The following is a 14,286-nucleotide window of genomic DNA, read 5'->3' as shown; positions in this document are numbered from 1 at the left end:
GAGAAACCTAACATAAAAAATAGGAATTTATGTTCATTTTTAGCCTTGATATAATACAAAGTAAATGCTTAGTTAATACTTGCAGATATAACAAAGTTAAGTATAAACACAAAAGGAATGTAGCCTTCTGGTTAAATATGTTGGGTTGAATAAGTGCAGTTATCTTAACTACCTTTCCAAACCCTGCTGAGATTATAGTAAAGAAATAAAAAAGGCATACTGCACTAGAGCAGAGAGAACAGGAAAGGAGTAAATGGCAGTCAGGAGATGTTAACAGTTTTGGAAGTTGGAAAGTGGTTGCTGAGCAGTAATGACTTAGAACAGAAAAAACTAAAACAGAATTCTGGAAAGGCTTAAGAATTACAGGTACTAGATTTATGAAGACCAGTGTAAGTGGCTGGATTTGGAAAAGAGCATTTTTTTTTGGAGAATTTTTCAAAGAGCATTGATGTATTCCTGAACCAAGTGATTGCCCCTCCTCCATCTTGGCAGAAGATGAACGATTTGCCTTCTGGAGAGGGTGAACCAAGGGGAGTTCATCAGCCATTCTTCCAGATCCCTCTCTATAGAGAATCAAGAGATATGACCCACAGTGACTGGCATTTGGGAGTCCTTCAATAAAATATCCCAGGTTCTACACAATCTCCCTGTTGACCATTTAATAAGTCCTGCTTAGAATTTCCAATCTGCATTTTAGGCTAATTTATCAGCTGGTTATAGAATTACTTTCCTTCTGCTTGGTAAATGACCTGTTAAAATAAAATCTTCGGATATTCAAGTCATTTACTATATATATATGTGTGAGGGTATATATACATATGAGTATAATTGTAGCTCACTGAAAAGCTGCTCTTGGTTCCAGAAATTTTTTTTAACCTCTTTTCTAGAGTTTGGTGGTAGCCACTGGAATACTTGAGGTTTATAAATATCTGACTTGGATGTATGACATGTTATTACATTAAAAATTATAATAAAATGATTAACATTGACATAAATACATTATCCTTCACAAAATAATAGTATTCACAGCTGACCTGTGTTACTGTGGATGAACTATGTAATGAGATCTATAATTTTTAGGTGAAATAAGACTGTTGTAGTCCTCATAGATATTTTCTCTTTCCTGATTAATAATAATTCAAGGAATTAAGCAGCCCCTGAAATACTTTAAAACTTATCACCAAATATTTCTAGTTCCAGATCATAGATTATAATAGCTTGTGTGTGAACATGTACAGTATTTTACTTTTCAAAGTATTTTCTTATGTACCATCTTGTTTCTAACTTTCACAGAAATGCTAGGGTTAGAACAAGTGATAGTATCACACTGAAGTTTCGTGGAATTGAGTAACTTGCCCTGGGCCACTTAAATAAATGGGACTAGAACATATATATTCTTCTGTGTTTTCTGTTTGACCAAAATGCTGTATTCCGTTGCTCAAAATGCATAGTTCTTCTCCTGTTTCATCTGTCATTTTTTTAAAATGACTTTTATGTTTGCTTTTTTCCTAGGGAAAGTGTGTTCAAGAAGACAAAAACAAAAGCAAAAAAGAAGCCACGTAAGCGGTCAGATAGTTCTGGAGGTTATAACCTTTCAGATATTATTCAGAGTCCACCATCTACAGGTTAGTGGAAAATAGTTTAGGGTATATTTTCTGATCTAATCTTTCATGTCTCTGTTCCTTATCTAATTCATTTAACATGTATTAAATACTATTATATGCCATCTGCTGGGGCTACGGAAATAGAAAATAGTCCTTGTCTTAGGGAGGCCACAGAAAATGATAATGTATTGTGATAAGTACTCTGATTGACATTTGCTCTGTGAGCACAGAAGGGGCACCCAAACTAGTCTGAGAAGATCAGGGTACATCTGTTAGAGGCAAGTGATCCCTGAGCTGGATCTTGAAGAGTGAAGAGAACTTAGCCAAGAAAAGGAGGCAGATTGACATGCTAAGAGAATGGGGCAGTATGTTTCAAGCCTAGAGGCAGTAGAAAGACTGCACATTTGTTGTGCATAGCTCAGCCATATCGGGTAGGTGCAGATAGGAGATAGGTTGGAGAGGGTCAGATTTTGGAGGGTGTTATATGCCAAACTAAGGAATTTGGACTTTAATCTGAAGGCTACAGGTAGCTATTGATGGATTTTTTAAGGCAGGGTGTGACTGGATAAGGTTTATGTTTTTAGAAAAGACCACTCTGTCTAGTGGCATAGAGGGTTAGAGGTGGGCAAAACATGACAGAGATACTATTAACACGTGCTTTCAGTTCATAGATATCAGTGCTTCAAGTGAGATGCCACGTGGGATTCCATTCATGCGTGTTAAGGAGGTTATAATCCAGTAGTAAAATACAACACATTTTATATCTAGGCATTATGTGAGCCTGTTTGAACGTAAGGTTATATAGTTTTTCTGAAATTTTTTTTCCCAGTTTTTAATTCTGAAAATCTTTTAAGTTACTAAAAAGGTGAAAGAAAAATACCATGAACACCTGTATACCCATTATCCAGATCTATTGTTAACCTCGTAACCACATTTGCTTTTTCTTGCAGGCTTTGTCTTGCATGCTCTGTTCCCTCATCCTCCAAACATTCTACAGACATACTTTTTTTTTTAACCGGATCCACTTGGAACTAAGCTGTAGACATGACATTTTCCCCCCAAGGTTAATATGAATCTCCTAAGCATAAGGGAGATAAAACCCTTATTCTGTACAATCACAATACCATTATCACATTGAAAGACAATTAACATTAATTAATATTATCTAGTGCTGTAGTCTATGCCCAGATTTCCCTAATTGACCAAACATGTTTTTATAGCCTTTTCTGTTTTAACATTAAGAAAAAAAAAATCTAATGTCGTATCAGGGTTGACATTGCCTTTGCTTATTAATGTCTTTTTAGTCTCTTAAGTAGAACAGCACCGTCACACCCTTCTGTTTTGTTTTGTTTTGTCTTGTTTTCAGAAGTTGAGGCCAGTGGTATTGTAGACTATCCCACATTCTGGATTCATCTGATTAGATCCAGATTGAACGACCTAAATTTTAACAGTTTCTTTAGATAAAAATTTGAAGTGTAACCAAAAAAGAATGGCAGCACAGCATGGCTTTCAGAAATAGTTGGTGTGTCTATAGCCGTAAGACAAACTGGTGCAATTTCTATCAGCAGTGTTTTCACAGTCAATCAGCCGTATACAGGCAACTTTGAAAAGTAAAAATGAGGTATTTGACATGTTTGATAAATAAATAATGTGAAGAATAGTCGTTTTAGATAACACACGAACGAGATATTAAAAAAGAAAGCTAATATACCTAAATTGATTGATGAAGTACTGAAGATAGGTCTATAGGTCTTTCTCATTTGCTGCATATCCTGATTCCTATTTTAGGACCTTTTTAAAGTTTAAATTCTGTGATTTTGCATCCTCTGTGTTATATGAATTACCCGTAGCCCTTAGAAGGAGGCATAGGTGGATTGATGGCAGGATGAATAAATGGACAGACAGTCGTGGAGCTAGTGATTTTCCAAATACCTAAAAGATTTATGGAAAAAGCAGATACTTGGTTTGTTTTAAAGGATGTTACTGATAGCATATGTGTTAAGAGTCTTAGCATTTCAGAGCTGGAAGAGACCTTAGTAATGAATTAATTTACACCCCTTCCTTTAAATTTGAGGAAACAAGCTCAGAAAACTTTTAAGTGATTTCAGGTCATAGCAGCCAGAGGTAGAATTTATTTTCTTGATTCCTGTTTGGTATTCTTCCTGCTATACTACTCCTTCTGTGGCCAAAGCAAAAAATGATTGAAAGGTTAAATTTAACTGGGGGCCAAAGTAACCTATTTTGGGAGAAAATCTGAGTATGAAGCTAATTTCATCAAGGACAGTTGTATGAAGGCTTAACGTTTGTTTGTGTTGATCCTTAAAGTTAGAAGTCATTCTGTGAAAATGTTTTTTTATCAAAAATAATTGTTGGCCAGTTTAGTCGTCTTTATTTATTAGATTTGTTTCTAATTGACTTTTGGGAGCATCCCAGTATTAAATATACTCTCACATAAAAATTTGCTACTCTTAAAAATATTTAAAACATTGTGGGGGAGAAAAGTTTGAATGTTATTTCCAAATTGTATTTTAGCAATAACAACAAAAAAGGCACATACCTTGTCAGGGTGATTTACTTTTTTTTTTTTTTTGATTTATTTATTTAATTTATTTATTTTTGGCTGCGTTGGGTCTTCGTTGCTGCGTGCAGGCTTTCTCTAGTTGTGGTGAGCGGGGGCTACTCTTTGTTGAAGTGCCCTGGCTCTCATTGCAGTGGTTTCTCATGTTGTGGAGCACGGGCTCTAGGCGCCTGGGCTTCAGTAGTTGTGGCACACGGGCTTAGTTGCTCCGCGGCAGGTGGGATCTTCCCGGACCAGGGATTGAACTCGTGTCCCCTGCATTGGCAGGCAGATGCTTAACCACTGTGCCACCAGGGAAGCCCAGGGTGACTTACTTTTAAAGAGAACAACACTGAATTTATGAGATATGTTTTATAATGTATTTATTTTGCTACTTCATTTAGATTGTACTACATTTTAAATGTGTGGAAATAAACACATGAACCTAAGCAAAGTTTTTTTTTTTTTACTCTGTTTATACTTGAAATGACTGATTTGCTAATGAGCCAGGATACCAGATGTAGCAGGGAGACAGGTATTTAGCTTGCCTAAGAGAACAAATGGTATATACATTTCATAATAACTTATGCTTTAGGTGATAAGCTAATTGAAAATAGCTCTCAATTCACAGATATTTTGCAGAAGGAAAAACCCTCAAACAGGCCACAGTTGACTTCCGCAAAGCCTCTGCTACCTGGCCAGTCTGCTGGCTTAGATGAGTGGCAGAAAGGTTATAATGCTTCTTCCACACAGACTGGGACTAATCCTACCCTTTGCATAGGTGCAGAGACAGATGAGAAAGGGAAAGGGGAGGGGTCTAGAGTTTATTAATTTTGTCTTGCTGTCTTATCTTTATGGGGAAAAAAATGTTCTGAGTCACTTTTTAAATTAGATACCAAATAACCATCTTCCTCAGGTTTATTGCTTAATTGGTGTGTAATTAAAATGAATAAAACTGTTGTTTTAAAATTCTCCATTTCAGTTTTTCGCTTCAACTGATTTCTTTCTTCAGTTAGCTTGAATTATTAAGACTTTAGTACAGTGACTATAATTTAAATGTTACTAAATCTGGATAAATGGATGCTTTTAGCTCTATTTGGTTCATTAAATGTAATACATATATGTTTACTGTATATGTGTTTAAATATGAAAAAATGTTTATCTTTTAGGATTGCTAAAGTCTGGTAAGACCAATTCTGTGGAATCTCTTCCAGAACTGTTGACATCAGACTCTGAAGGAAGCTATGCAGGAGTGGGTAGTCCTAGGGATTTACAGTCTCCTGATTTCACAACAGGATTTCATGCAGATAAGACTGAGGTTTGTCTTTGTTTATTAATGCACTCTTTTCTTCAAATTTTAGTCTATGGACAGTTTAGTTTTTCATTATTTTTACTCTAACTTTAAAACACTCTTCTGGCTGGTTTATAAGAACATACAGTTAACGACATAATATATGTAGTGTTAGTTTTCTCAAATTTGCCTAATATTTCTAGTTTTAAAGATTATAATTGCAGTTTTGAGCCCTTTATGATGTTGTATTTCTAATCTTTCTGCAATAAAAGTAATGTTGATGTAAAGTATAGCAATACTGTATAGGCATATTGAAATATATATTCATAGCTAAATTACTTGAAATATATTTTGTGAAATGTCAGTTAACACCAGCTGAAAATTGTCAGAGGAAAATGATTTTGAAAGTAAGCCTAATACCAAAATCTGTGTAGTGTCTTTCCGCCACGGTGTGAACTGGAGCAATGCAATCTGGAATGGAGTTCTTCTCCTGGTCTAGCATAATTGACACTAAGTTGCTGAATTCCTAGGCTGGTCAACTCTGGGGGAGGCCATGTTTCAGACATCTCTTAACATTTAATTCCATAGTTGTTAATCTACAGGGAAGGAGAACGTCAAACTTACCAGCTGTAGAGTAATTTTTTTCTAACCTCTGTACATCCACAAAATATATTAGAACATCTAGAAATTTGTGAGACAATAGAAAATTTACCCTTTATTAAGAGTCTTATAGGCCTCAAGGATTGATATAAAACAAATTTTTATCATAAAAATTTTTTTATGTAAGGTAGAAGTTTGGGGGAAATTCATATTACACTTAGGTTGGCCTGGAAGACAGGTGAGGTTTAAAAGAAGTTGAAGGCATACTGTGAATTTTTGGCGATAGTAGAAGAATCTATCCTGGCAGTGGAAATACCATTTCAATAACTTCCTTGACCTATTGTAATAGCAATAGTTTTAGGGTCCCTTTTGAAATGTCAATATTATTTGGCTTTAATTTTATTCAGAGTCCTTTAATTATATTCAGAGTGAATTGTATGACATTTATACCAGACTTCCATTTTGTTTCATTTTAAAGTCATGGATGTTAATTTTAAAGTTACTACTTCATATCTTATTTGAACAACTTATATTTATTAACATTTTTGTTTAATGCTCAGGTAAATAAGAACTTGATATGTAAACTTACGTCCCTAAAAATTATTCCCAAAGCTTTTAATAATTGGGTTATAGCCACTGATATGGTTTGAGAATTTATCAAGATACTAAACTGTAGAAGAACTGAATTGAAAATACTAGATAATTATTGTTGTAAGGTTTTACTCTTTAATACAGTTTAACCAGTACTTACTGAGTACCAACTATGTGTTAGCTACTGTGCTAGGGGTACCTGCTATTACTCACTTTTTAATTTTTTTTTTTTTTTTTTTACCTCCAGGGGAAAATTAAATCCTATGTTAATGGTACACCTCCTACACATTTTAGGGAAGATTTAAAACCATGGGAAAAATCACCAGTACTTAAAATATCTGCTCCACAGCCCATTCCCAGTAATAGAATTGATACTACAAGCTCTTCCAGTTGGGTTTCTGGCTCTTTCAGGTAGGATTTTTATTTTGTTCTGTACTTGTTAGTCTGAGAAATATCATTTATTTTTAGTCAAGTGAAACTTTTTAATGAAGCACATTTAAAAAATTAATATAAATTTCTAATATACAGAAAATTACCTAAATGCATACAAATTACCAGCTAAAGTGCATACAAATTACCAACCAGCTAAAATAGGCTCTTTTTTCCAGACAGAATTTAGTTGCCTTTGCAGTGTCATCAGGGAATACTTAGTAAAATACTCTATAACAAACACACAAACACACACACACACACACATATATATAGTGACTTGATATCAGTTTCTTTTTCTTTTTTAATGGATAGTGTGTATTAGTAAAAACTCCCACTCAGGAAGACCACTTTGTCATTTGTAAGCTTACTTTATCTTTTTTTTTTTTTTGCACATTAAAGTGTATTTAAGATCTCACAAAATGTGTTGTTACTCACAATTAATTTTCAGAGGCAATTCATTTAATGTTATGCTGTAGTTTTAACTTAACCTATATTCTATCCATATTTTTCTTTTACTTAGAAAAGTCAATTTTTAAAACTGCAGGAATAAGTATAACATACAGTATTCTTTCAAAGAGCTAATTGAGCTTATGCTTCATCTTTATTACCTAGTATGGTTTATAATAGGCTAAGACTGTTAATTGACTTACCAATTATATTGTCATCTGGGCCATTTGTGTAATTATTTTGAAATATGCTGTATTTTGCACAGTTGGAATAAAGGTGATGATGTCCCGGTTTATGATGCTTCATGGTCTAAAGATAGTTCAGAAAGTAGTCTCACCTTTCTTCCTAAGTAAACATATTTGTGGGAACACCTGGAAGCATCTTCTAATCACTAATGTTAGATATTTTATTAAACATGTATCTCTTAACATTATGACTTTTGATGTATCTTATGTATGTATATATAAAAGTAGCTTTCATTCAAAATATCCTTTTTGAAGTTGGCCACAGCTGACAAAATAGACCTAAATTATCCTCTCATTAATGATGTTATATATAATTTACAGTTTCAGTAATGTTTGGGTGTTGGACTTCATGGATAAATGAATGGGTTGTAAAGTAACTTTTATATGTCTTTTAGTCCTGTAAGCCCTCCTGTCATGGATCTCAGAACCATCATGCAAATAGAAGAAAGTAGACAAAAATGTGGAGCTACACCAAAGACAAATTTGGGGTTGGTTACAAAATCATAAAAAAGGAAAGACCATGTTGTGTTATAGTTCTGCCCTAAAGAACTGGAAAGACCTACTGGACCTTTCCTATTATTTTTCTGCATTTGATGTTAAAGTTAGTTGTAAGCTCTTTTCTAGGTAATTTAGCCTCCATAACATTATTTCTTAAATATATGCTGAAGACTGAGTTGGGTTGATAGTCTAGCTCTTGTGGAATACAGTATTACATGCTGGAAATTTGCCTCTAAAATGATCTATTTCTCATACAAGTGTGATGCAAGTGTATTAGGAGGGCTCCCATGTAGCTATTACTTGATCCTTGATAGTATAAACTAATTATATATTTTGCCACTGTTGAAACTTGTGGTCATTTTGATCTAGTAATAGTAAAATCCCATCAAATAAACACAGAGCAATATAATTACCAGTAAACTTTGTTGAGCAGAAATTAATGTTAATTGGTTTAATTTCTAGCAAAATTGTTTCTTACGGAATTAAACTTTCTCAGAAGCGGTGAAACTGATTGGTTTAATTTAACTTAATTTCTAGAAAAATGATTTCTCATGGAGTTAAACTGTCTCAGAAGCAACGAAAAATGATTGCAATGACTACCAAAGATAATAATTCAGGAATGAATAGCATGGAAACAGCTTTAAGTGCTCCTTCAAAAACCCCCAAACCAGCGAATGCATGGTATGCTCTAATTTTTATTAAAATAAGCTTTGTACATTAGCCTTTAAGGTAGTTCTTGGCTTCGGGTGTTTTTTTTTTTTTTTCCTTCCTATCTTTTCAAATATTTCATTCCCCTGTTTGCTTTCAAGTTAAAAATTGGACCTTGGGAAATACTTTAGTTTTTTGTTTGTTTTGAGAAGTGCATCATGATTTTTGGATTTTTTTCATATGTGTAGATAAAATTTCTTCTTGGTATTTTAATTAATGTTTATTGCTAAGGCAGTTTAAGGGAACATTCTTATTTTTTCATTTTTTATAAAAAATAATGTATATCATAGAGAAGTTTGATAAAAGCAAAGAGTTTTCTTTTAGCACCCTAATTTCTTTGTATATTCCTTGTATGCATCATGAATATCTTTAAATTTTTATAATCATAGCTTGTCATTGTCACTTTTAAGCAGGGCTGTTTACTTAACATTGTGTTATATAACTTTTCTCAATTACAGTTTACCCATAATGCAACATTAATAGGAATAATCTCCAAAGAGGTCAGACAGCAATTTTTTTTTTTTCCTTATAAATTTATTTATTTATTTATTTATTTTTAGCTGTGTTGGGTCTTCGTTTCTGTGCGAGGGCTTTCTCCAGTTGTGGCAAGCGGGGGCCATTCTTCGTCGCGGTGCGCGGGCCTCTCACTATCGCGGCCTCTCTTGTTGCGGAGCACGGGCTCCAGACGCGCAGGCTGAGTAGTTGTGGCTCACGGGCCTAGTTGCTCCGTGGCGTGTGGGATCTTCCCAGACCAGGGCTCGAACCCGTGTCCCCTGCATTGGCAGGCAGATTCTCAACCACTGCGCCACCAGGGAAGCCCCAGATAGCAATTTTGACATATGAAAAACAGGTTGTACTTCTCCCCTCCCATCCTCCCTTTTTTTGGTAACTAGTATCATAATAATTGGAAACCAGTTTTGGAAGAAAAATACATGGATAGTGTGAAGGGCAGGAAAGATCAGTAGAACCCTGTTGTTCTCACAAGCATTGAAGAGGGTATTAGAGACTACTCTTGGTTTGGGGGAATCCCTTCATTACTTCTAATGCCACTTTTTTCTGTTTGTAAGAGGGAGTATTTTTCCCAATTAGAATGTAAATTGTTTTGAAGAGAGTGGCAACTCATTTTGATTGCCACCAATAGGACTAAATATCAGACCTACTAGTAAATCTAAAACATGATCACAGAAAAAGAAAACAAGAGGTGAGAACACCCAAGTGAAAAAGAAAAGAGAGTAAAACTTGAGGGAATGGGTTTAGTAGAATGTTTGTTTTTTGTTTTAATAAATTGATTGATTGATTGATTGATTTATGGCTGTGTTGGGTCTTCGTTTCTGTGCGAGGGCTTTCTCCAGTTGTGGCGAGCGGGGCCACTCTTCATCGCGGTGCGCAGGCCTCTCACTGTCACGGCCTCTCCTGTTGCAGAGCACAGGCTCCAGACGCGCAGGCTCAGTAGTTGTGGCTCTTGGGCTTAGTTGCTCTGCGGCATGTGGGATCTTCCCAGACCAGGGCTCGAACCCATGTCCCCTGCATTGGCAGGCAGATTCTTAACCACTGCGCCACCAGGGAAGCCCAAGTAGAATGTTTAATTGATTGGTATTTGTTGTGCACCTTCTACATGCAAGGCACTGTTCTAGTTTCTGATGATAAGGCAATATACAAAACTGATTTAATCACTGCCTCTGTAGGGTTTATGGAGTAGCTGTTACAATATATATTTTTTAATATAAATTTATTTATTTACTTTTTAAAAATTTTTGGCTATGTTGGGTCTTCATCGCTGTGCCCGGGCTTTCTCTAGTTGTGGTGAGCGGGGGCTACTCTTTGTTGCAGTGTGTGGGCTCAGTAGTTGCCGTGCACGGGCTTAGTTGCTCTGCGGCATGTGGGATCCTCCCAGACGAGGGCTTGAACCCGTGTCCCCTGCACTGGCAGGCAGATTCTTAACCACTGCACCACCAGGGAAGTCCCCTGTTACAATATTGAGTTATGTTTTCCCTAAACAAAAGTATGGAAAAGACAAAAAAAAAAGTTCTTTGATTAGCTCTCAAGATACTAAATATATCGCAGTTTGAGAGAATTAACTAAGCACATGAGGAAGCTTTGGGCTTAGTAAATACAGTTATAGCCCTGCCATCAACCAGTTTCCTTATTTCAAAACAAAAAGTAAATGAACAAAAGAAGGATCAAAACAATGATCACTCAAGTTAGGAAATCCAACTACTGGACAAATACTCTTGGTTTAGCATCTATTTCAAACATAGGAGTTCTTTCCAACCCCAATAAAATAATTTTTTAAATCAAAACACATATTTTAAAATATTTACTAGTATGGTAATACTTCAAGGCTTCTTATCATGAAAGATAGCAGTTGCCTGCCCTGCCCCAAACTTTCTCTTTTATGACTGGTTAATTAAGATTCACAACAGAGTCATATTGGGAGGATGATTTTATTTCCTTCTTTTACACTCTTCTATTTTTTCCCTAGAATAACTAATTCTGTCAGTTTTCCTATACTGCCTATGTACTCATCAGTAATTCCCCCCCCAGAGCTCTCTCAAACATACCTCTCTCCATTATGATGAAACATACCAGATAATTTATGACTTCTGTTTTTTATTGGAGGCATCTTCATTAGAACTCTTGAGTTCTCTGGTCTGAACTAGGCCTTTTCCAGGCCTGCTTAGTATCTGTGATCTTGAGACTTCTCTTAACTGTCATCCTGGGAATTTCTTTTGCTTCCCTCCGGTGTTTGATCCCCAGTTTCCTAGATCCTGTTTTTCTATTTCTTGGTTTACTCTTTGTTTTGATGTAGCACAATCTACATCAAAACCAGTGGTTTTCTGATAAAAGATGTATAGGACATACATTTTTGGAGCTCTTATATCTTTGAAAATGTTTTTATTCTCACCATTCTTGACTGATAGATCGGAACAGAATTCTGAGTTGGAAATCATTTGTAGAGTTCCTTTTTCTTATTGCTGTTGTGAAGTTTAATGCCATTCCAATTCCTAACTCTTACTATGTTTACCAGTTTCCTCCCTCTCCCCCTCCTCCCTTTTTCTTTCTTTTTTTTAATTAATTAATTTGGCTGCATCGTGTCTTAGTTGCGGCATGCAGGCTCCTCCTTGCGGCGCGTGGGCTCTCTAGCTGTGGCACAGGCTCCAGAGCACGTGGGCTCAGTTGCCCCGGGGCATGTGGAAATCTTAGTTACCCAACCAGGGATCCAACCTGCGTCCCCTGCATTGGAAGGAGGACTCTTAAACCACTGGACCACCAGGGAAGTCCCCCCCTTCCCTTTTTCTTTATCTCTAGTGTTCTAAAATTTCAGAGTGATGTGCCTTGATGTGGGTTCTTTTTTGATAGATTATGCTGGGTACTTGATGGGCTCTTTTAATTGGGAAAAGCATGTCTTTAAGTTCTAGGAACATCTTGTATTCTATTTGATACTTTCTTCTGTACTGTTTTCTCTAGAAATCACATTAGTTGGATATGGCTCTTCCTGGATTTCCCTAATTTTCTTACTTTTGCTTTTCTAATGTTCATATAATTATCTTCCTATTCTAAATACTTTCTGGAACATTTCCCAGACTTTATCTTACAACCCTTCTACTGAATGTTTTAATTTAACTATTAAAATCTTTAATTGCCAAGAGCTCTTTCTTACTTGCCGATAGTGCCCTTTTATCAGTATCCTGTTCAACATTCAACTGTCAAAGATACCTGTACTCTATAAACTTTTTCACTCTTTAATATATATCCAACAGAAGTATATGTACATGTGCACCAGGCAACATGTATCAGAATGTTTGTATCATCCTTATTTGTAAGAGCCAAAAACTGTAAACAACCTAAATGTCTATAGCAGTAAATGGATAAATTATAGTTTATTTGTATAGTAGAGTACTACACAATGATGAAAATGAATTATGACTAAATACAACTGTGTGAATGAATCTCATCAATGTAATACTGAGCGAAAGAAGCCAATCAGAAAAAAAAACTATATGATTCCATTTATAAAAGTTAAAAATAGTCATTGATTTACATTGATGTGTATTCACTCTTTTTTCATGTATGTTTTATTTTATTTGGTGGATTAAGTTCTGGTTGGAATCTGTGTGCCTGTGTGGGACAGGTTGACTGATGGGTGCGACTGTAGGGTGACCCAGCGGTACCCTTAGAGGACGCCCGCACCACTGTCTCCATGTTTTTTCTCCTTGGTCTGTCAGTTTCTCTAAGGAGAGGGCTTTTAATTTTTGTATTTGGTTGCCAGCCTTCTGGAAGCTGATCAGGGTGAGGCAGTTAGGCCTGGGACTGAGGTTCTCACAATTTGGTCTGGATTCTCACATATCTCATCATTTAGTGTATAGATTTTAAACACAGCAGTTTAGTCCTACCTGCCTCTATATACTGGTGATTTTCAATCAAATCCTCCTCCTACCAAGGTGAAGGAAGTACAGTCATCTGACCACATGGAGATAGGGAGGGCATCTGGCATTCTCCGCCACTCCACAAGTGAACCTTGAGCCAGTATTCCTGTTTTCATCTGCATGACTACGTCAGGATTTGATGCTTAAGATGTCTCCAACGTAGGAGCCTTTCAGGGCTCCGAGCTTCACACTCTACCCCCACTCCACTTGATGACAGGTTTTCTTTATTTCCACTACATCAGGGTTCATTCTGGCCCCGTTCTGTCCTCCAGTAGTGTATTATTACTTTTAGTCTGCCATTGTCTTAATGCCTTATTCTTTTGCCTGTCTGGGTTTATGCCTTTCTGATTATATTCTTGTTCACTTAACATGGGATTTTAGGAAAGGATTAATCATTTATCTGAAACTTCAGACTTTGATTTTCAGGTTTAGGAAAAAAATTTCCCTAGTCATTATTAGCAATATGAACTCAGACTCCTACATTGAAGAGACTATCTAAATTTCAAAAAAAATATATTATGGCATATTAAGGAGAATTCTAGGAACGTGGGAGGAAGAATGCCATAAAATTTGGCCAAAAATATAATCAGGGTATTTTTCTTTGAAAAGTAATTTGGTGACTGAATTATAAGTGATGTTTATTATACATTTAGTTGATGAAAATGCGACTGGAAAATCTAAATACAAACAGATGAATAATGGATCTTATGTATTTTACGGAACCAAAGAAATTTATCTAACTGACCAATTATAGGTAATTTATTCTGAATTTTTATGAAAGTGAGAGAGATCTGAATTGTCATAAAATCAATCATTTATACCCTTTTTATGACTTTATGAGACCAAATTTTTGGTATCTGAAGGATCTTTTAAAGTTCATTTCTCC

At 35.7% G+C, this 14,286-nt stretch overlaps 1 protein-coding gene across 8 annotated transcripts in view; it reads left to right on the top strand.

Moving 5' to 3' along the window:
• The window catches only part of IBTK (inhibitor of Bruton tyrosine kinase), a 94,447-nt gene that overhangs the window by 55,951 nt on the left and 24,210 nt on the right, over positions 1-14,286 (top strand). For all 8 annotated transcript variants that reach the window (XM_082405843.1, XM_082405841.1, XM_082405847.1 and 5 more), the window contains 5 exons: positions 1,513-1,625; positions 5,331-5,479; positions 6,891-7,054; positions 8,163-8,255; positions 8,803-8,946. In XM_082405843.1, the coding sequence (XP_082261969.1) occupies positions 1,513-1,625; positions 5,331-5,479; positions 6,891-7,054; positions 8,163-8,255; positions 8,803-8,946 (663 nt within the window). The remainder of the gene's footprint in view (positions 1-1,512; positions 1,626-5,330; positions 5,480-6,890; positions 7,055-8,162; positions 8,256-8,802; positions 8,947-14,286) is intronic.

Source organism: Balaenoptera borealis, assembly GCF_965194805.1.
Source record: "Balaenoptera borealis genome assembly, chromosome: 9".
NCBI lineage: Eukaryota > Metazoa > Chordata > Mammalia > Artiodactyla > Balaenopteridae > Balaenoptera > Balaenoptera borealis.
The sequence above is the reverse complement of the archived record's forward strand: the minus strand, read 5'-3'. Positions and strand labels throughout refer to the sequence as shown.